The following is a 24,052-nucleotide window of genomic DNA, read 5'->3' on the forward strand; positions in this document are numbered from 1 at the left end:
TTCCTAGTATTGGGGGGATAGATCTCATAGTAACTGAACCAATGCCATTGTCTTCAGCTCAGTAATAATGTTTGTAGGTAAGTAGGGGTGTGTTTTGTTTTGTTTTGTTTTGTGTGTGACTGAGTGTGAGAGAGATGCATTAACTCATTTTTCCTGTTACAATATTTAATCCCTGACCCATTAAACTCCCTGAAGGACAAATTCAGGTCCAAGTCAGATCACTAAGTTAACAACCTGATTTCAGTCTTATCCTGCCAGCAATTCCAGAATAGCTGTTGGCTGGCCAGTCTCCCTCCTTTCAGCCACTGTGAGAATAGGATGCTGGAGCAGATGGTCTAATGGCCTGATCCAGGAGGTGGTTCTTATGTTCTTAGATGCAGTAGATGCCTTCTTTTCATCATAACTACCAAGCCAAGGCAACCCCAATATATTGCATTTGCCCAGTCCATGTTGCTCAGATGAAATGGGATCATCATGCTTCACTTTGAAATACATGGAAAACATTCTTTCACAGAGACTGACATCTGTGGAGGAAATCAAACACCCCAAATGAATTCTGCTGCTCTCTAAATAAGCTGCCTGGGATGATGGCATGACCACATCTCATTAAGGGATAACTTGAAAATTATTCTGTGTCAGATGATGGGTGTAATATCTTTTTTAAAAGGAAAACCTTTTGCACCTTCCAAAGCAATTTGTAACGATTTTTTTTGCAGTATCTTTCTAAGAGTTAATTAGATGTTACTGAGAAATTCTTCGCTGTCTGCTGTGAATAAGATGAAAATCGCACTTCATCATACCTTCAATAAACCTACAAAAGACATCCCACAAAAAGAATAGCTTTCTACTAACTGCAGGATTTCAGTACTAATGACAGGCTTGTTCTGTTCCCTGTTGTGGATACTTTACTGAGAAAAGATATGGAATTATCTTGTCATCTATTCGGTTTACAGCTCTTCTTATAATTATACTTACAAGAAATAGAAAAGTGCCATGTGCAGTGAAATAAGCAAGGCAGGGTCGTCCCCGTCCCCCCCCCCCCCCAGTCCTGCACTTGAAGTACTGGAAATAGAAGGGGAACATCTGGGATTATGGCAAGATTTCTTCTTGGAGAAGAAATGAAGTGGTATTGATTCCCTCTAAGAATTACTCAGGTTTAAAGACTCAGTAGAACTGGTGCGTTTCATGTGGGGTTCTGCACTCTTGAAAAAGCTGTGAGGGAGCATCCCTGTGAGGATGGAGAGTTGCAAAAAGAACTGAACTTAAATGGTTAGGTAGTTGGGAGAGGTTAGTTTTTTGAAAAATTTTGGGCTAGGTTGGAAGAGGGTGATAAATCATAGGTTTAGGGTTAGGGAGGAGCTTTGAGAGTGTTAAGCAGCACAAACAATAACACTTTCCTGTTGTTTGCATATATCTTTTTCCAGATTTAGCCATTTGCTTATTTCCTGAGCTCCCAACTAGGGTAAACTGAAAAATAATATATCAGCATACTATTTCTTCTTCTTTAAATTTACAGTCAAGGGACTTTCCAGACGATCACTTTAGAGAGCACTGTTGCTGCTCCTACATTGTGCGAAATTCAGATTTCTTTCCTCAGAAAAGCACTTTTCTTTTTTGTGGGGTGCAAGGCTGCCATAATGTTTTCCATTGTTGCAATGGTACACCCTGCTCACTGTATTTATATAACACCACAATGTTCAACAAAATCTCGACATATTATATATAATCAGTCGCATGTTTCTAATTTGGTTTATTAAAGTGCTCCAGCACAATTGGAGCCTAGGGTTGGGCTGTTAACGTCCAGTTGGATGTCACTGGGCAAGATGCTCAGCACAGTAATTTGCATCCTTTGGCCAGTCCATCATTACTGAGGCATTAAATGTGTGTAGTCTTACATTTTAATGAGATTCTAAAAAACTTTTTGAAATCAAATAACTGAAAAAATGGTTTCTTGTTACAGATTTGGTTCTACACAAATGACATTTTCAAGGGAGCTGGACTAAGTTCAGAAATAATCCCATATGTTACTTTAAGCACAGGAGGGATTGAGATTTTGGCTGCCATTTTCTCCGTAAGTACTGTGTCTTCTGTACCCTGTAGAATCCTTTTAGCTCCCTCCTCTTTCCATTTGATGTGACATTTTCAGGTAAAAAGCAGGCAGAAGGGCTATATTTTATAAACTTTATTCAACTTTACTCAATATTTTAAGAGATTGGGATGCAGGAAATTTCAAGTCTGCAGTCATTATGAGTTATCAATAAATTAGATTAATCTAGTTTATTGCTGTATTAGTTTTTCATTTATTTAAATAGCACCATTAATGTGTAGAACCACAAAACTGCAGAGTTGGAATGAGTCCTGGGGGTCATCTCATCAGTACTGTGAACCTTGCTATCTAAAATCCAGTACAGGGAAGAAGAGTGGGGGGGGGGTAAACAATGAATAAATATGTTATAGTTTGAATTGCAAATTTAGTTCTTGGTCTTTGCTCTTAGTTCTTTTCCTTCGTATTGAATTTAGGCCAATGGTTATTTTAGCCTATGTTACCACAAAAGGGGGACGCAGGTGGCGCTGTGGGTTAAAGCCTCAGCGCCTAGGGCTTGCCGATCGAAAGGTCGGCAGTTCGAATCCCTGCGGCGGGGTGCGCTCCCGCTGCTCGGTCCCAGCGCCTGCCAACCTAGCAGTTCGAAAGCACCTCCGGGTGCAAGTAGATAAATAGGGACCGCTTACCAGCGGGAAGGTAAACGGCGTTTCTGTGTGCGGCTCTGGCTTGCCAGAGCAGCGATGTCACGCTGGCCACGTGACCCGGAAGTGTCTCCGGACAGCGCTGGCCCCTGGCCTCTTAAGTGAGATGGGCGCACAACCCCAGAGTCTGTCAAGACTGGCCCGTACGGGCAGGGGTACCTTTACCTTTACCTTTACCACAAAAGGAGAAAGAGGGGGGAAGGTGGGGGAGAGAGATTGTTTTCTGTGGTACAAAAGGCCTCATGTTAGAAAATGACCACGACCATTGAGAACTAGTTACTTTGAAAATGTAGGGGCCATATACAATTAAAAGGATGCACAGTCCAGACCCATTTACTTATTTTAAAAGCATATGAATAACTTTCCCGCACTGAAATCAGTGACATTCACAGTTCCAATCCTGAAAAGAGTGGGACTTGCTTGTCAGAAAGCCTGCCTAAGACTATGCTACGCAAGTGATGGAATTTGGTTGGATCATGTCATATATTTAAAAGTGTACATTTACTGGAACAAATTTATACTTTATACACAAGAAAATTGTAGGCATTTGAAAACGTTTGTAGGCCTGAATTGAAATGTTTTGTAATGTAAACATAAGGAACTGATTTACCAATAATAAGGTGAAAAATTATAATTTGACAAAGGGTAAATAAGTGATTAACGGGACGCAGGTGGCGCTGTGGGTTAAAGCCTCAGCGCCTAGGACTTGCCGATCGAAAGGTCGGCGGTTCGAATCCCTGCGGCGGGGTGCGCTCCCGCTGCTCGGTCCCAGCGCCTGCCAACCTAGCAGTTCGAAAGCATCTCCGGGTACAAGTAGATAAATAGGGACCGCTTACCAGCGGGAAGGTAAACGGCGTTTCCGTGTGCGACTCTGGCTCACCAGAGCAGCGATGTCACGCTGGCCACGTGACCCGGAAGTGTCTCCGGACAGCGCTGGCCCCTGGCCTCTTAAGTGAGATGGGCGCACAACCCCAGAGTCTGTCAAGACTGGCCCGTACGGGCAGGGGTACCTTTACCTTTTTAAATAAGTGATTATAGAAATGCAAAGAATATAGAAAGGTATGTGGAAGTCAGAAAGAGGGGGGGTCGTTGCTCTTACAGAATAATATATTAAGTTATAGAATTATGTAACAAAATGTGAATATGATTTAAGTGGAAAACTCAATAAAAATATTTTGAAAAATAAAAGTGTACATGTAATTTACAAATATGTCACAATCAAAATTGGCACACAGCTGGCTTTCTTCCTGAGGATGAAAGATGTTGTGGGGACTTATGTCTGTTCCCTCACTGGGGAACAGATCAAGGGAGCAATTTTGAGCAGACAAACGGCTGGCAGGCAAAAGGCAAAGCAGCCCCCGTCCTGGTCCACCTCTCTTTGCTTACCTTGGGTACTTTTAATTCATTCATTTTAGCGGGGGGGGGGGGGGGAGAGGAGGCGGATTATGCAACTACAATAAATAAAATGTGAGCCTCATTCACCTGTCAGGGTGCATAGGATTGCAGCCTCCAAGTGGGGGGGGGGGAGATCCAAGGACGACCTATTCTATGTTTGTATATGAACTTGATGAATTTATTCAAATGGGCTGCTCAGTGATTACCCAAGTCCTAAGCATGCTTGCTTTTGCACTTCATTTGACTAGACCTGCTTAGGAACAGCCTTGATAAATATAATTCATATTCATTTCTGTCAATAAATTGTAAGATCAGTGCAGCTGAGCAATGCTAGGCAAAGCAAACACTGAAGTCGATGCCATTGATTGTGTTGACATTTTTTAGTCCTTTCCATGCAGAAAATTCTGCTGCTTTGTTGTCTCTGATATTATATACAGTTCCGACAGAAGGCAAGTTCCCATAGCAGCAAAGCTAAAAATGGAATGTGAGGTCATGAGCATCGGAGCAAGAAGGAATGAAAAAGCTGCACCGTTTAATTCAACTTTTAATTAATTAATGCTTGAACACATGCTTAATAAGAGGGGTGTGCTGCAGGGGCCACTAAAAGTGGAGTTGCAACCAACTTACCATGGAGCCAAAAATTTAATGTGGTTTTCTGTGTATGTGATGTGCAGGCATGTGTGAATTGACCCCCTGGCAGAGGCTCCAATGCCCATAATTGCTGACACTCTCCCTAATACTCTCTTATGCTTTCATGACACTTCTCTAAATGCATGGGTAAATTAAATATTTCTAATATAAAACATGCAGAATTTTTGAAATAGTTTATGCACAGCTAAAACAAAAACACTGTGTGCCTAATGGCCAAAGTAATACAAAGTGGGTCCTCATTGCTCCATGTGTGTAGAGCCTCTGAAAATTCACTCTGACAAACAGTGGTGAGCACCATTTAAAATATTAATACTGTTGTTAGTGTGACTTAATGGTATATTAATTTGGTTGTAAATGGTGGGCAGAAACCATTATTCCACTTCAGTGCAGCTTATGCAGCAGACCAGATCTAATCGTGTGTTTGACATATAGACAGTTAAAACATTTGGAATATGAAAAAAGTTATCTATGTTCCAGTTTGGAGAGTTTTTGTTTGTGTTGTAAAAAGTATAGCATTGTGATTCAAGTGACTAATCCTAGCGTCTTTAGGATTCCCTGAGAGACATGGATCCCCATTGCCCTTAGATTGATCCATGAGGAGTTATAAGAGTTGACCACATAAATCCAGGATGCCTCTGGTTTTGTTAGAAAATAAGACACTGTTTATTTTTCTTCCTCAGGGCCTAGTGATAGAACGACTCGGACGCAGACCTCTTCTGATTGGGGGGTTTGGCTTGATGGTCCTGTTCTTTGTAATACTCACTGTGTGTATGACTTTACAGGTATGTAAACCTGCCCTGCTCAGCTTAAATATCAGGCAATTCTCATTGCTCTTTCTTGTACACAGTGTGTGATCTTTAATGTGCAACTTTGACATTGAAGTCATGTGTGGGTTAACTGTGAATCTATTACACTGTCAGTTATTTTTGTCCTTTTAAAATTATGTTTAGCCAAGAGAAAACCAAAAGCTTCACAACTGAAATTGTTCTTGCAGGTTTCAAGATGAGACAGTTTAGGGATAATGTGATTTAACAATAAAGTATTTCATTCACTACCCATTTGTGTGAGAGAAAAACGAGGGGCTATAACCTTTTCCCACAACGTCTCTTAATCATTTGTATAAAAGGAAACTAGAGTTATATAATACTATTTTAAACTTACCTTGGTTCTCCAAACTCTGGTTTGTTTGAACTAGGATTAGTAAAAACTATCTGAAATCAAAAGTATTCTCCCTATCCTCCTTTATTCTGGCTTGCATTATGTGTGAGCACTGCTGCTAACCCTGACTGAAGAGATCACAGAACTCCAATTCACTTTGAATTGTGAGGTTGATGTTGGTAATGCATGATTCCCAACACAACCATGGTCCCTAAACCATGGTTCAGCATTCATTCTTCAGCAGCCCTAATTCTGTGTTTTAAATATGTGTATCTGAAACATTATATCACTCCTAGATATCCTGTTGCTTTTTGGCAATTTCGTTTTAAATATTTTGATTCAAAAATGTGAAGATGTGTTATTTGCTCTAAATGTCAGGAGCCTGACATTATTAACATTTACTTTCCAAGTGGCTATTTTTTAAATGGTCAAAAGAAGGTTCTGGAGGTCACAGAACAAAGTAGAAGTCATTTTAATCCCTGATTTGTTTCTCTCCTGTTGTATCGATGATTGTACAGCTTCTTTTGCTCCAGAGGGCATCTCTCAAACTGATGAAAGCTATAATTCTGACAGGTTAAAACAGCAGGCTTTGGGTGAACTTTCAGTACATTGTATTTCTCCAGGCAAAGTCATGATCTCCATTCCTCACACAAAGGTTAACACATATTTCCCAGGAAAGAGTTGCTTCAAGTAGTGTGCAAACATGAACATATCTACATTTTCAGCCAGAGCTTAGATGTAGTAAGTTGCCTTATACTGAGTCCACCCAGATAAGCCTCCCAGAGTGGCCACTTTCAGGCCACCCTTTTGAGGTAGAGATGCTGAGGCTTGAAGATGGGATTTTGTAAATGCACATTATGTGTTTTATGACTGAGTTACAGCACTTCCCCACGTGTGGCTTAACACCTTCGTCATTAGACTCACTATTCAGTACAGATCAGTTGCCGTTCTGTTTCATTTAGATACAGATATATTAAAAATAGAAGCAGATAGGCCAAGCTGAAATGTCTTTCTTGGACAGGGTTGGATTTCAGCACAGAAAGAAGAAGATTAAGGGGGTCAGAGGCAGAAGACAGGGTGAATGGCAGACATGGGGTCATGTATCAAATTAGGCAGGTGCCACAGGCAAAAACTATAGTCAATGACAAGCTGGCGATCAGCACTAGATTGGGGAGGGAACCATATGTTCCCTCCCCAATCTAGTCCCTCTCCAGTCCATTGAGTTGCTGAAGAACCCAAGCTGGAGTTAGACCCAAATAGACTGCTCTTGGTTCCTCAGGTCCTGGCTAGACTGAAGAGCCATACTTCCAGCTTTGGCCACTCTGTGGGTGATGCTGCAGCCTAGCAGAGATTGGGGTACTCATTCCCACTACTTGAGATGCCAGAATCTCTACTTAGAATGAGATTTAGAATGATCCATACAGTATTTCCATTTTTCCTGCTTTTTTGTTACTGAAGTAAGCAGTCAAGTGGAAAGAGTTCTTAAACCCCATGATATATACTGGGTTTATTTGTAGCAGTGCATGCCTTTCTGACATGATAGGAACATATTAGTTTGTGAATGCCATTTTGAGTAGTTATTCACTGGCAGAGAAACAATAAACCTTCTATCGCCACACTTTAGGGTCTGTGTTACTTTGCAAACCAAGGAGTTCATCGTTTTTATTATTATATATTATAAATATTATATATTTATACCCCATCTTTCCCCCCCCCTGAACAGGACTCAAATAAAAACAGGAACCACTAAAAACATAGATAAATCGATAATAAAAATACAAATGAACACAAGACACATATATAAAATCTGTTTAAAACATACCAGTATATTATTACTATATGTTTAGTATTCTTTTTCTATAGTTATTTCATTTTTGTGTGCATGACTACAGAATCCAAGAGTACAGAAAGCCTGTATGATTGTTTGCACTTACTATAACCAGTACTTCTATGTACGTTGCACATAAGTAATACCTCTTCCAATGTATTTTTTCAGGATCAAGCAGTCTGGCTTCGATACCTCAGTATAGTCTGCATTCTTGCAATAATTGCATCATTTTGTATTGGACCAGGTAACATTTTTTTTTCCAAATGCATTTAAGTGAACTATCAGCCACTCATGCTGAAGTCTGTTGTATTAGGGGCAGTATATTTCCTGTTTTAGCCTGTGAATGTCCATCAGGGTGGGAGTGGTGAAACAGACGAGAATTCAATGTTTATAATGACAATATGAAGTATGGTGTGTTGTAGATACGTTCATCTGTCTAGGTTAGCACTGGAAGGCACCATTGATCTAACTCTGTGGGTTCTTCCCTCCCTTAGCTGTAAGCTTACAATGGGTTGTATGCAATTCCTCTTCTCTACAGCCCACTGCATACCATCAAAATGTGCTCCGGAGGGCTGGGAGACCTTCTGGAACAGATTTTGGGGGCAGGAGGGGAGAGGAGAGGAAGAAGAAATCCTGTTGCATGAGCGGAACTCTGCTCACAGAGTGTTGGATAAAATCCAATGTTCCTAAACCCAATGTTCTACTTATAGACAAACTTGAGTACCCTCCTGTAATGTACATGTACTTCATGGAATAATCCACAAGACATCAGTAATGAATTTTAATCTGATATAAATTGGGGCTGGGCAGAAAGAAGGTAGATCTACTGATGCATCTGTGGAGGTTTTGGACTCTCAGTTTAGCAACGGAAATTTCATTTAGCAATCGACAACATGCTGGTTTAGGAGGATTCACCATTTCAGCCTAAGTGCAATGCTTAAGGGAAGCTTACCACATGTTAGAAGCAACCAATTGGCTAGATATAGTTTCTAAATTAGGATGTTAGAGAGTCTTTGACCTCAGGTGTAGATATGTATCTACAAGTTCCTCATGGGGAGCAGTATGGCTCTGCCCCCCCCCACAAACCACCAATTTGCATCTAGCTTCACCCCCAAATATCCCCCTGCCTGAACCTCTGGGGAACCACAGCCAGTCATTGTAGAGATTACCAAGCCTGATGAGCCAATGATCTGCTTTGGTATAAGGCAGCTTCATATCTTCCAAGTGATTATTTTTCACCCAGCTCTGACTGTAGTTCTGGTAAAAGAAGCAATGCCTGGAGTCTGCCTGGACTTGGTGTAAAATGGTCCCTTGAGGAAGTTATGTTTTTATGCATTTAGGTAGTTGAAGTTTATATGGGTAGGAACTGGACTGTTAACAACCTTAGGCCTGAGGTGGAAAAAGTATGCATGTTAATGTTAGGTTACACTTTTCTAATAGAACCTGCAGAAATACATTTGACAGTGCAGTTCAATCCCTTACTGAAAGTTATTTTATCATTTAATGCCAGCTACAGTTTAGAACTTTCATAGTTTTAAAAAGCAAATACACAGCTTTCTCTCTTTTGTTCCAAATGGTAGTCTATTTTGGTGAACAGCTTTTCTCCCATTACGACTCTGTCAGTCATAACTTCCTAATGAGTTTTGCACTCACATTGAAGCAATCTGAGCAGAGATATATCAGAGTGAAAACTTTGCTATTTTTCTTGCTCGACTAGCTATCGCTAAGGAAAATACATAGTTATATGGCTTTAAAAGTGATGTAGACAGCGATAAGGCTATCAAGTGCTGATAATCATGGTGGGAATGCTCTACTTCTACAGTTAAAGACAATATTTATTTATTTATTTATTTATTTATTTATTTATTTATTTATTTGCTTACTTACTTATTTATATGCCACTTAATTACTGGAAATTATAAATGGGGGGAGTGCTGTTGCACTCAGGTCTTGCTTCCTGTAGGGCAAGGGTGCCCAACCTTTTTTCAAAGAGGGCCAGATTCGATGAAGTGAACATGTGTGAGGGCCGACCCAAGTTGTTGTTTTACAATTTTATGCCAAAGTTTTTGAGCTTTTTTTAGGATTTTGCCACAGGACATATGCTGCCACCAAATTAAATCGACCAGCGGGCCAGATCAGGCCCCTGAAATGGACTTTGGACATGCCTGCTGTAGGGGCATCTGGTTGGCCAATCTGGGAACAAGAATATGGAGAACATGGGCTTTTGGTCTGACGCAGGTGGCGCTGTGGGTTAAACCACAGAGCCTAGGACTTGCCAATCAGAAGGTCAGCGGTTCGAATCCCCGCGACGGGGTGAGCTCCCGTTGCTCACTCCCTGCTCCTGCCAACCTAGCAGTTCGAAAGCACATCAAAGTGCAAGTAGATAAATAGGTACCACTCTGGTGGGAAGGGAAACGGTGTTTCTGTGCGCTGCTCTGGTTCGCCAGAAGCGGCTTAGTCATGCTGGCCACATGACCCGGAAGCTGTACACCGGCTCCCTCGGCCAGTAAAGCGAGATGAATGCCGCAACCACAGTGTCGGCCACAACTGGACCTAATGGTCAGGGGTCCCTTTACCTAGCAGGGGTCTTATGCAGTGATTAGGAAGCAGTTCATAGCAACATCTATGATATATGAGACAAGCTGCTCTTTTCTTTTTTGATACATCAATAATGGTGGTTGTTTTCACTGTCACCTGTGCAAATCAATAAAAAACTTATGAGTTTTAAAAATCCACCCCAAAGAAATTATTATTATATATTATTATCATCTATTATTATCTTATTTATTTCTTTATTTTTTATTATTAATTATTATTATTATTTTGTATAACCTCCTTCATCTGAAGATCTCAGGGCAGTTCGCAGCATAAAAATACAAAATAAAAACACAAAATGCATAATAAAAACAAGAACAAAAAACAAACCCGTAATTCCCCCCTCCCACAAACACATTTGAAAGGACGTAGAATGTTAATCAGCGACAAGCCTGGTTGAAGAGGAATGTTTTCATCTTGCCTAAAGATATGTAATGAAGGCACCAGGCAAGCCTCCCTGGGGAGAGCATTCCACAAATGGGGAGCCACCACAGAAAAGGCAGGTTCTCGTGTTGCCTCTCCTGGAGGAGGGACAGAAAGAAGGGCCTCAGATGATGTATGAACCAATCTTTGACTATATGAATGTGCAGATTTCAGATATTGATATTTATAAATCTGTTGCAGTGACGTGGTTCGCATGACATGCTAACCAAACTTTGGCTTAGCAAGACCACATGAACCTGGGAGCTCCCAAAAAAGAACTTGTAGCTGTTTTGCTGCTTCCTGATGTTTTACTCATAGTGTGAAATCCAAACTGAGGCTCGTAGTGAAGCTGTCTCCTCTCTAACCACGAGCCACGGTGTGTTGTGCAAACAGCTCAGTGACTAAATATACAACTTCATGTTATTTTAAAATAAATTAACCCAGCAGCTAACAGCAAATGAAATGGTGCACATTTTATCTTCTGTGTGCATTTGTCTTTTTAATGCTTTGAATTTTAGGCTTAAAATTAAAATCAGATATTTTTATGACAGCTGCAGCCTAATTGACGTGATTGTCTTTCCTTGAAGCCTCGGTTTGTGATCCTCTTTCCATTGTGCTCAACTTTATACTGAAAAAGACAATGTGATTGAAGTGAATCACTCTGATAATTATGTTTGCTGCATTAACTTTGTGAACTCATCTTGAAGCCATCTTGCTATCAGACTCCTACAAGAGAGCTTTCCGCTGTACTTTCCAACGATTGGAACAAAATTAAAGAAAGAAAGAAGTGTTTTAGCTTTTAAAAATGTGTCTGCACAAACCTCTTGATCTAATGATCATATGTGGCTCATTTTGAGTGGGAGACCGCATAATTTAGAAGAATGGTGAATCAGTATCACCCACCCTAATAATCGACACTGTGGAGACTGCAGTTATTGCAATTGGAACTTATAATATGTAATCATTATGTAATCGTTGAAAAGTATGTGTGTGTGTGTGTTTCAAGCTAGTAGGTGGTAGGAATGAAACAAAGGAAGAGAAAACCTAATGAAGGTCACTGATACACATGTGAGAAGGAAGCTCAGCCTTTGGTTAGATAGGGGGGAAAGCATTTTGACATATTCCTGTATATGATGTATAGTAAGATTCTCCATTTACCTTGGCAAAATGGCACTAAGTGAAGCTGAACCGAAAGCTCTCCAAGCAGAACTTTCAGCTCAAAATTTGAAGTGGGGAGAGGGGAGGAAAAAGAGGGTACTTTGAATATGGGGTTGAAATATTTCATTGCATTCCTTACAATTCCTTACTTTTGCACCTGACCGCAGCAACAGTTCCTCTTTTTAAACTTACTTTAGCTACTGGTTGTAGGGGCAGCAGAACTCTTTGTCCTACCCAATGGCCAGCTGAATGCTCCTGAAATCAGAGAACTACCATAGTTTTCGTCCCATAGGACGCACCTAGTTTTTTGGGGGGGAAATAAAGGAATTTCCCCCCCTTTATTTCCCCCCCCCAAACCAGGTCGGGGAACAGCGGGATAGTAGCGCTGCGCCTCCCCGCTGTCCCCCAAGCTTCAGGGCGCCCCACGCGCCGGGCGGCAGACTGCGGGCACCTGCGCGAAGCACAGGGCGTCCTCCGGAGGGCGCCCCATGTTCCGCACTGCAGGCTGCCGCCCGCAAGCCTTGCGCTCCTGGGGGAACTCAGCACCGATGCCTCTCGCTCTCCAGGCTTCAGCGAAAGCCTGCATTCGCCCCATAGGATGCACACACATTTCCCCTTCATTTTTGGAGGGGAAAAAGTGCGTCCTATAGGGCGAAAAATACGGTACATCATGAAATAGCATCGTTCTGTGAAGCATTCAGGGGGAGGAGCCCCCTCCCCCATTGCAGTCTCTATTTTCCCTGTAGAAGCCTCCTCCGAAGGACCCCCTGACAAGCAGCTGCTGCAAACAGCAGCAACAAATTGTTAAGGGGGTGGGGAGAGAATGAGAGATGGAACCACTGCTGCTGTAGCCTGTGAAGGCAGTGAAAGGACTCTAAGACTTTCCCTGCTATCCTCCAAAAAATGGACAAATGAGGTGGCAAATTCAGGGAAGACAAGAACTCAGCCCTAATGCAGTTAGCCCATTCAGAAGGCACTTTCATCGTGCTCAGCTACGCATTGTTTTACAAATTTAACCCTATTTTGACAGTTGATGTGTGATATTGCAATGTAAAGGGGAAGCTTTGTTGACTGAATGCTGCAATCCTAAACATATTTTCCCCAAATTTACATTACGTACTGTGGAATCAGCTGGTTCTAGAAGAGCAGGGCCTCAGCAGGGCTAGAGGAGCCCAATATGGGAAGGATCTCAGTTTTCCTTACATGTCATGTCATTTTGAAACTACGCTACTGCTTTAGATTTTTAGCTAGTATTTTTAGCCCCCAATGTAACAGTCTTAATATGATTTAAGGTGTTTTGTTAGCCATTCTGATGGCCCTTTGTTCAGACCACGCATGTGGGATATAAATGATACTGTTTCTGCACCAATGCCAAGCCTATTACTAATGTATTTTAGTGAAAAGAAGTCAGAGATGGTGAGCTGAAACATGAAAATTTGTGGGGGGTTTTACAGATTAGAGACATGTTTACTGATCATCTTACCCTTGTCTTTTTTGTTGCAGGTGGGATCCCATTTGTCCTTACAGGAGAGTTCTTCGCTCAGTCTCAAAGGCCCGCTGCATTCATGATTGCTGGGATAACAAATTGGCTCTGCAACTTTGCCGTGGGGCTTCTTTTCCCTTACATTCAGGTATGAGCAGTCTTCACATTAACTTAGCTGTTTGGACTGTTGCCAGAAATGGAAAGTGCCTTAATTCTCACCGGAAACCCAAAGACTTTTGGATAATGAATGAAACCAGATCCAAACCCATACAAGGCAGCACTGGCCTTCTTTTGTCCCGTTGTTTGTAGTCCCAGCCCTGCAGCTTTTAAAGGCAGCAGGTCTAAAAAGTCTAAAGGAAAGCGAAGATGCCCTTAACAGAATGGCTGCTCAGATTCACCACTGATTCAGCTCAGCCTCCACAAGGGAGGATGATTTAAATTTACCACGTTTGTAGCTTCTGTATGTTGCCAAGTAGAGTAAAGGAGGTGGCCAGCCTTTTTCATTCCTCTCCCAAATATTGGACACTGTTGTTCAAGTGTTAGTACTGTTTTTAAAGTGTCTAGTCCTTATGGCTGCACAGAATACTTGGATGTGTGTGATAAAGGACTGGATCCAAACTTAGGTTTAATTGAAATCAATAAGGCAAATTAAACAAAATATAAGACCCGCTGGTTTCAGTGGGGGAAAAGTACAATTAACTCATTGAGTTAATGTCCTTAAGGACTTCTTATGGATTACTTCAAATCTGTTCTACTGCTGGACAATACTGTTAAATATACTTCAAATCAGCTCCTTGAGCTCCACAGCTCCATGCATGGCTGCTTCTTGGGATGGAGGAAGGTGGATTGTGATCACCCCACAGAAGGAACACACGTCAGCATCAGATAAGCAGGGCCAATGACAACAACAACAACAATTTATTATTTATACCCCACCCATCTGGCTGTGTTTCCCCAGCCACTCTGGGCGGCTTCCAACAGAATATTAAAATACAATAGTCTATTAAATATTAAAAGCTTCCCTAAACAGGGCAAGGGGAGTCGACTGCCTCAGGTGGCAGGATCCATGGGGGCAGCTGATCTGGCTTCCAAAGAATGCATCGCCGGCATTGAAGGCTGGATCAGCCTCCTTCCCAATGCTGTCTCTACAGTGGCCTGTCAGGAAATAGGAGGTGCTACTGGTCTCTTTCCACCCCTAGGGAGGAAATGTTGGGGGCTGACCTCCAGGGTCTCCTGGGCCCTTTTCCCCACTGCAACAACCTTTGATTCCCACTTCAACCATCACATAAAGGTTGATTTTATTCCTCTGCCCTCCGCTCCGGATATAGAACTTCGCTCACCGCTTCTTTCCTGGTGGAGGACTCCTTTTGTGGTTTGTCTCAGGCGCCAAAATGTCTTGGGCCGGTCCTGCACATCAGATACACATTGTCATCCCTATCAGATAAGGAGGGCATAAACCCAAGTAGCATATCTTAAATTTGCTGCGATTAAACCCAGTTATTAAGAGCAGAGTTTTGACACAAGACAGAAGAAGCACACATCCCCGGGTCCTGTTTTTCAAAAGTAAAACAATTAAATATTTTTATATCTACATGCAATTGGGATTCATTTTGGCATGTTGACCCAGCTCTTATTCAGAAGAGAGAGGAAAAGTAATAAGTCAGTTTTCCAGATCTTCTCGGTTCCACTAACAGTGGAGCTTCTTGCTAACAATACATAGGCTCAGCTTGTGCTGAGATCGAAACTGATGTGATGAATCCTGACAGTACATTCCAGGGACTCTCAGGTCTCATGAACTAGTGAATATTTACATTTCTTTGGTATCCTGCTTAAAGGTGTATCTGCCCAAGGCATAAAGGCTCTTTTGATCCTGATGCATGTGGGCAGTGAAGAGATGGGCTGAGCATCTATGGAAATCAAAGGATCAGAGTTTAGCATGAGCTCATAGTCACAAATGTATTTCAGTCTCTTTCTGAAAATGTGCCAACATGGCGAGTTTCAGCCCCTCAAACTGGTTACCTGCCAAAACACAGTGTTAATGGTCAGATAAATAAAGGGGCAGTTCACATCATTATGTTCCTGATGTGATTGTTGTTTTTTTAAGTCTCCATATGCCAACAAGGAGTTAAATAGGCTCAGTCTCTCATCATTAGATGGCAGCAGGAACCCTGGTTTGTGAGGGCACCTGTTCTATGGCATCCTGGGTATCTCTTGGTTATTGCCTTCCTTCACAAGCGAGTCTTTGAAACTGCATAGTTTGGTCAGAAGGTGAAGTAAGAGCAAGTGCAATGCAAAAATATAAAGGTAAAGGTAAAGGTACCCCTGCCCGTACGGGCCAGTCTTGACAGACTCTGGGGTTGTGCGCCCATCTCACTTAAGAGGCCAGGGGCCAGCGCTGTCCGGAGACACTTCCGGGTCACGTGGCCAGCGTGACATCGCTGCTCTGGCGAGCCAGAGCCGCACACGGAAACGCCGTTTACCTTCCCGCTGGTAAGCGGTCCCTATTTATCTACTTGCACCTGGAGGTGCTTTCGAACTGCTAGGTTGGCAGGCGCTGGGACCGAGCAGTGGGAGCGCACCCCGCCGCAGGGATTCGAACCGCCGACCTTTTGATCGGCAAGTCCTAGGCGCTGAGGCTTTAACCCACAGCGCCACCTGCGTCCCATAATGCAAAAATATACAGTTCATCAAATAGACACATTAACATTTCTGCTTATTCTTTTTGTATAAGCTGCAGAAGAGCAGGATATACATGCTAAATAACAAATAGTGTGGTTTTTGCATTGTTTTATAATTCTGCATTATTATTGAACTGTCTCCAAGCACTAACAGCTTGCTTCACACTTCATTTTCTGCACATGTTTTCTTCTCTCGTCCACCGCAGGATTTCTTTATTGAGATCTTTTCTTTCCCTGAAAGTGAAGAAGTGCATGAGAATGTGTTTCTCTTCCCTTTTTTTGCCACGTAGACAGCGCTGGATTGCCCAGTAACAGCACATGCTTAGGGCGCCAGCAAAGCAGCAGCACCAAAAAATTGAGGAGATGGTTTTTGACATAATTTTATTTTTCATTTTTAAAAAATGCATCAAACTAATCCTCATGGGCAAAAAACAGAACTTAGACTTTCTTACACTCTACTACGTATTTTTTTTCTAGTTTAGTATTGTTTTATGCTTAATTTTATATGGGGACACCATCATATTTTCAGCGCTTTGGGTCCCTAAAGGTCTGGCCCTGCAAATTATAGTCCATAGCAAATGGAACAGCGTCCAGGCATGAGTAATAAGGCGCCTTTTGCACCAGATGCTCACTGCTGAAATGAATCTGCCATTTTAAAAAGTGAGTGAATTTTGCTTTAAAGATTACTTTCACTTTGCAAAAAGGAAGCAGGTTATCCACTTTCCCCCCTCCCTGTGAATTATGAAAAGAATGCAAGGAGCCTCCAAGGATCTTGGCTACATTTGGTCAGTGTCCTAAAAGGTTGTAATTCCATAAACCTGTGAAAGTAGCACTGCCAGTGTGATTGTATTTTGCCGTGAAGTCTTATGCGTGTTTCAGAAGCAAGTCCTACTCTTTTCAAGGGATTGCTGCCTTAATTAATGTAGTTCCTTGCTCACTGCGGTATTTCAGCATGGGTAGAACATTCTGTCAGCTGTAGTGCGGAACATTTTGAGGATGACAAATCTGGTTACAGAGACGGAACATCTCCCTTCCCACGCTTTATAAATTGCCCTCTCCCTAGTTCCTACCATCACCACACAATTCGACAGTGGTTCTAAGAGCGTCAGATGCAGATGCTCTCTAGGGAATTTCAGGAAGGACTTCCCCCAATGCATTAATGGACCAGGACTCCCTTTCCTTCAGAGGGGAGGACCAGGAGTCCTGTTCCTTCAGTCTCACACAGTCAGCGTGGTGCAGAAATGTAGGAGTGCTGTATACCACATAGTGGTGGGATAAACTGGGTAACTCTTTGACTTTCTGTGTCAGCTCTCTGGTTTCCTCTGAGCTTACAAGTCCCAATTATTTTTGATACATCTGCACTTGTGTTACTTATAGACAGGCTTAAAATGCACGCTCACAGCAGCAACTTCAACACCTGCGCAGATCTACCTAGAATCAGGCCCCTGAGGCAGCTGATAACATAAAATTGCCAGCAGAGGGTTGTATCCGTCACTGCCATTGTTGGAGTGGGACAGACTTTCATTCATGTGAGGGGACGTCTTTCTCTCATTGTCGCCCTCCTGCTGCTCTGTGTGCACCTTCAAAATCTGCTCCAGTGGGTTGGGGCATCCTCCAGAACAGATTTTTTTTTGGGGGGGGGGGGGCTGGGACGCTGCAAGAGGAGGACATTTCATTTTGTGAGTGGAATCTCACTTATTATTATTATCATCATTTATTTATATATTTATTTTATATACTGCCCTTAATCCAAGGATCACAGGGCAGTTTACAGTATAAAATTAACACAGAAATACGTAACACAATAACAAACAAAAACAATAACCCCACCACCACACACATAAAAGGCTGTTACTTAATTAGCCAAAGGCCTGGGAGAAGAGGAGTGCATTTGCCGGTGCCTAAAGATATGCAGTGAAGGTGCCTGGTCAGCCTCTATGGGGTGAGCATCCCTCAAGTGGGGAACCACTGCAGAAATGGCCCGTTCTTGGGTTGCCACTCTCTGGACCTCTTGCAGAGGAGGCACACAAAGAAGGGCCTCAGATGATGATCACAGGATCCATATGGGCAGAGGCGGTCCTGGAGGGCTTTATAGGTGAAAACCAGCACTGTGAACTGGGCCTGGAAACTAATTGGCAGTCAGTGCAATTGGACCAGGATCGGTGTCATATGCTCAGACCGTCTTGCCCCAGTGAGCTACCTGGCACTGCACAGCATTGGATACAACCTAAGATAATAAAAAGCTGACATGACCTCACATTGTTCCAGGGCATTGTGGGGATTTTTGAAATGTCAGCTGGCAGCATGAAGGATCAAGAGGGCACTGGTAATTTTCACACACATCCCAAATGTTACTTCACCCCAAAAATAGTTGAAGTTTCCCCCCTTAGCCACTGCTAAATAGGGTGGCAAAACTGGAACATTTCACTACAGCTGTGCATCTCATAAGTGGAAGGCAGCTGTGATTTGTTGTGGCTCCCTGTTGGCTGCTAACTCAGTGGCAAACCTTAGAGTACCCCAGAATATTCTACGATTGCCCTTGCTTGAAGCATTGCCTGGTTGGTTCCTTCATAATTGAATTATTCATGTTTTAAAAGAGCATGGCTTCTACCAGTCAGTGGTTGATAATAGCGACAGCTATTTCAAACTAGTTGCATTAATTACCTTTTAGTTCACTCCTGGGTGATTTTCTATAGATCTTGTTGCTAAGAGCCTCACGGCTTTTGACAGGACTCTGTTTCTAAAATGAGAGGAAGCTGGGGCTGAACCTTTTCTAGAGTCGAGGTCTCTGCGCTAGAAGCTCTAATCTCAGACTTGAGGTGTAGGGGTGGCTCCTTGTTAATTAAAAAAGGAAGTGCTCTTTTATTTATATTGTACCCCTCACATGTTCTCAAAATGATTTCTGTTTGTGGTTTTTGTACTATTAGTAATGCTGGTGGGGTGTCTGTTTTGCTTTGTTTTTTCAGAAAGGCTTGCCGACATACTGTTTCCTGGTGTTTGCTGTCGTCTGTCTTGCTGGTGCCACTTTCCTTTTCTTTGTTCTGCCTGAAACAAAAAACAAGACTCTTGCTGAAATCAACCAGGCATTTGCCGGGAAGAAGGCGCCTTTAGAAATCCGTGAAATGGACCAGTTTGAAGCCAAGAGCAAATCAATGCAAGAACAAGAGCACAACTTGTCTTCTACACTGGAAAATGGAGAATCCAAAAACAGGATAGTCTAAAATTATTTTTAATAGGAATATTTTTGCATCTTATGTCTGGATGACCACAATCATTCCTTCAGCCTAGACAATTTTTTGATCTCAGTGTGGTCATAATCAGGGTTGATCTGTGGTATAGGAGATGGCAAAGTATAATTCAAAATTAACAGAAGGAAATAATGGAGAGGAGGGTTGCTCAAGGAAGTGAAACTGGTCATTGATTCGTTTAAATGTATGCAAATTCAAAACAGATAATTCTTTTCTGAGGCAGAGGGTGGTGAGTGGGAAGCAGTTGGTCAAAGGGCCCATCAGCATTTCCAATTGGCTGCAGTTTTGGACCTTCCATGCTTATCAGCGATAGGAGGCTGGGTCCATCATTCTTGCTCCAGGCTCTGGAGTTTGCCACAGAGGGCCCTTTTAGGAATCACTCACCACTCTGCTTCCTTGCTGCTGATACTGTCCACTGGACCTGGCCACTTACTTGCCACTTCTGGGGCAAGAAGCCTTTGAATGTTTCCTGGTAATTTTTCCAGTGACCCCTCAAAATCTGAAGGAGCAGAATCTGCTGTAGTGGAAGCTTCAAAGGCACTAGACAAGGATTAATTTGATCTATGAGAACTGGCTGCCTGGCTACTGGGAGGTGGTAGCTGCAGCCAGTAGCTTCCTGTTGCCTCTCTATAGTGTGGAGCTGCGTGTTCTGTGGGGAGATCAGCTACTCTGAAAGTAATTCCCACAGAAGTCCTGTAGATGCAAAGTTACTCCAGTGCTTCCATTAAGGAAAAAGTGACATTTCCCATGTTGATGGTATACAATCTGATCAACAGCTGCTCACCTCCTTGATTGAGCTTGTAGTCGTGTTCAAGGAAGAACTGTTAAACAGGTGACTTTATCTGCACTGTGCATGCTAAGGATTTCTTGGACTCTTACACCCAAGTTCATGTTTAAGGAATTATTTGAATCTCAGGTTTTTTACCACCTGCTTAATCCATGTCATTTCCTACTTTTAAACGAAATCAGGGCCCCACTCTGCTTTTGTGCACTATTTTTATTCAAGCCAGATTAGAACTTTTAGTGTATCAGGATAGTTTTCATGAAGTGGCAGCTGTTTTGTAAATAAAACCAACTGAATCTGTATATATTTTGAAATCTAACCAACAATGTATAGCGTGTGCACTTATCTTCAGCCTGAGCCAGTCCAGGTTTAATCGTGTAAATAGTTCATGATTGCGGTGTATCTGATTTAGGCTTTGTGAATTTCTCAGATCATATATTAAGCTTGATAACAGACACAAGATCTAAGAAGCCCAGCATTTCAGAAGAAAGGTGCCGCAATAGGTGCCTTGTCTAGACGAAAGGTGTGTCCCTAGCCTTAAATAGCATTGCCAAGGAAGTGGTTTGTATATGAGAGAGAAAGACTTCTGATTTTTTTTACGTTCAATTTGTATTGTCTTCCTTTGAATCATATTGATATAAAACTAGGATGATGGTAGTAGATTCAACCTGTTTGAAAAGTACTGCTGATTGGAGCTGGAACTTCATTCTATCCATCTATGGTTGTTTTTAGAGTGTGTGTGTTGTCAGTGCTGGGCTTGTTCATTTACTGGGGCCTGGTATGCCTTGAGCCTTGAGAGTTCAAAACAGCCCCAGCGTGACTAGGTTGGGGCCTTGATTAGAAATGTGTGTCCAATATATTAAGATTCCTGGATCTATTTAAGGCCACTGGGGTAATTAGGTTTTGTAATACAGCAATGCTGTTGAGGGGTAAGATCAATGGTAAAAATAACTTATCTGGGTAATAGATAAGCCTCAGTTGAAACCAGTGTGTAGCATCCTTTTCAGTTCCCTAAAGACTAACAAACCTGTTCTCCCAAGAGAAGTGGAGCTGGCAGGTAAGGGCTTGCAGCAGATCCTTCAATTTCCCAAAGCTTTGGGCAGCTGCCCAACTTTTAATGGGTGTTGGTGCTGTGCTGGCCTTGCCAACTTCAGCATCAGTTACCAACATTAGATGATTCCCTTACCAGACTCAACTGGCAGCCTTGTACTGGGTATGCTGGTGGTCCGTGGAAAGCCATTCATTCCTCCAGGTCAAATTAATTTTTTGTTTCCCCATAGTTGTGGGGAAGCTAGATTAAAGCAAGGTGCTGTACCTTGTCAAACTCTGTACTTCCCTGTGAATGCTCCCTCCCCACATATTGCCCTAGAGTTGACCAGGTAGGTACCAGGCGGCAATCCAGATAATTAAGGGGGGGAGAAGAAGAACCAGTGTGATATCCCGCTTTTTCACTACCCTCTGGAGTCTCAAAGCGGCTAACAATCTCCTTTCCCTTCTTCCCCCACAACAAACACTCTGTGAGGTGAGTGAGGCTGAGAGACTTCAGAGAAGTGTGTCTAGCCTAAGGTCACCCAGCAAGAGTTTCACAGGGTCCCAATAATCATTGTTACTCATTTTGCTACACATTTCAGCTATGTTCAAGTTTAGGGTATGCTGGAAATACCCAATATCTATAGAGAACCTTCTAAGGTCTCATCCTGTTCCTGTGGAGTAGGCAGCCTGCAGCTTTACTTGGTTTTACTCTTTTGCTGATGTTATTCAACAAAAAGGGACGAATGTGTTGTGGGTATTCTTGTTGGGTGTGCTTAATAGACCACAATGGAACCAATGAATGTTTGTTTTTTATGCTCGGTTATCTTTCGCAAAATTCTGAAAGGCTACAGTCCGACATCTCTGCTTACATGTAAGTAAGCACCATTTCACTCAGTAAGACTTGCATTTTGAGCAGATGGGATCCTGCCCGTTCAGGTGTTTTATTTTTCTCTGTTCCTTAGCTTCCAGGCTACTCAGGAGCCAACTAAAACCTTAGCACTGGAGCCAAAAAATGATTGGGTCAATATTTTTATTTGATCAATATTACATGTATGATTCAGGTTATTATATGAATGTAATCCAGAAAACATTAAAGTATAGCTGCTAATTTTCACTTGTATGGTGCATGTTTTCTCCTGTTTTTGTTTTTCCTTTTTCCTTTGACACGCCTTTAAATTATTTCCATTCTGTTTTGGAGGAAAAAACAGCAAGGCATTTAGTGACACTTTAAAAGACTCTACAGTTGTGAAGGCTAATTGTGCATTCTTTGCATGCACCCAGACTACAGTTGAATTGCCAGCGTTTTGTACTTCCTACATTTCATTTGTCTTTGACTTCATGTCTTACTGTCCCTTACTGTGTGTGCATGTGTGTTTATATGCACACGACTGCAGGTAACACTTTACACACCCAATGAAGCAGATTCTAGCCCACAAAAGCTCATGCCATAATAAATTTGTTTGTGTTCTTATATTATTAAGACTTTTTGTTTTTGCATTCAATTACTGTGACAGTCAGACATGGACTTGATAAAACCAAGACTTTAAGGCTGAAATCATGTTCCTAGTTCCTAATGTGTGCATTAGGAGAATAGGTAGGTGGTGGCGTTGTTGAAATTTGTATTGCACTCCTCCTCCCCAAGGAGCCCTGGGTGGCAAACACACACACACACACACACACACACACAGAGAGAGAGAGAGAGAGAGAGAGAGAGAGAGAGAGAGAGCATTTTAAAAATAGTTTAGAATAGTTAAAAAATCTAAAAAGAGGTACAGTTAACAGTATTCTTCCATCCAGTGATCTTAGGGTTGCCACGGGTAAAAGGGAATGTTTTCAAATTCCCCCAGAAAGTTAATAAGGATGGAAACAAATTCACCAGCACCAAGGAAGGCGTCACCTGCTTATTGTAGGGCCCAAGATGGGCTAATATTGGGGAATATGTTATTTTTGGTACTTGAGTCTCAAGCCATTTAGGAGCTTAAATGCTAATGCTGTACTAACGCCTTGAATTGGACCCGGTAGCTCATCGGCAGTCAGGGCAGTTCTTTCCAGAACAGTGACACGGTCTCATTGGCGGCCGTGCTGACTGACCCAGGGGCTGCATTCTGCACTAGTATCCCCTCCCCACCCCCCTCAGTGGCCCATCCCTGAGAGACCTTCCACTTGCACTACTTGTTCATACTTCGCAGTGATGGACAACTGAGGCCAACCTTTCCTGCTCCAGAAATGGCTGTAGTGGGCAAAGCAGTCTCAGTCTAGGCATAAGCACTCCTAGGCACAGATGCCACTCGAGACTCCAGCGACAAGTTGGAATCCAGGACCAGACTATGAAGCTGGTTCTTCAAGGGGGGGTGCAACCCCTCCTAGAACAGGTCATGTTAAATAGTGGGTAGACATGACAGACGACACAGCGATTTCTCCAAGCAGCTCTTTATTTTGTAAGCTGGAATAGAAACTGAACAGCAAACAGCTCAGCCGGCCTGCTTTTATAGGCAGCTGGCTGTCAAACATTGTAGCAAGAACAACCCAGGGTTTCCCGCCTAAAATAACTGACGTGGACCTGAGTGAAAACTACATACACAATACTCCTGGTGGCCTGAGTGAGAACTTCAATACATAACAGGTCACATACCCAATTAATTCCTGGACATGGGACCCACTCAGCACACTTCCATCTTATCAGGATTTAGCCTCAGCTTGTTGCCTCCCCCTTCCAGTCCATCACTGCTTCCAGCCTCTCCCGATTCCAACAGAATAGAGTGGCATGTCATCAAAATACTGATGGCACTGTGTTCCAGATCCCCAGGTGACAGCTTTCAAGGGTGTCCTGTAACATAACATGAGACAGAAGGGACCCTCTGCTAGCTGACCATG

The 24,052-nt window shown here is 42.5% G+C and overlaps 1 protein-coding gene and 1 long non-coding RNA gene across 5 annotated transcripts in view; both read left to right on the forward strand.

Annotated features, from left to right (window-relative positions):
• The window catches only part of LOC307224712, a 170,319-nt gene extending 148,027 nt beyond the window's left edge, over positions 1-22,292 (forward strand). Inside the window, exon 2 of the long non-coding RNA XR_013842711.1 lies at positions 21,678-22,292. This is a non-coding gene — a long non-coding RNA (uncharacterized lncRNA). The remainder of the gene's footprint in view (positions 1-21,677) is intronic.
• Positions 1-24,052, forward strand: part of SLC2A9 (solute carrier family 2 member 9) — a 318,333-nt gene that overhangs the window by 58,263 nt on the left and 236,018 nt on the right. For all 4 annotated transcript variants that reach the window (XM_079991619.1, XM_079991620.1, XM_079991618.1 and 1 more), the window contains 5 exons: positions 1,961-2,071; positions 5,472-5,573; positions 7,946-8,021; positions 13,457-13,584; positions 19,081-21,576. In XM_079991619.1, coding sequence (XP_079847745.1) covers positions 1,961-2,071; positions 5,472-5,573; positions 7,946-8,021; positions 13,457-13,584; positions 19,081-19,335 — 672 coding nt within the window. In that variant the 3' untranslated portion in view covers positions 19,336-21,576. The remainder of the gene's footprint in view (positions 1-1,960; positions 2,072-5,471; positions 5,574-7,945; positions 8,022-13,456; positions 13,585-19,080; positions 21,577-24,052) is intronic.

Source organism: Podarcis cretensis (genome assembly GCF_951804945.1).
Source record: "Podarcis cretensis genome assembly, chromosome: 9".
NCBI lineage: Eukaryota > Metazoa > Chordata > Lepidosauria > Squamata > Lacertidae > Podarcis > Podarcis cretensis.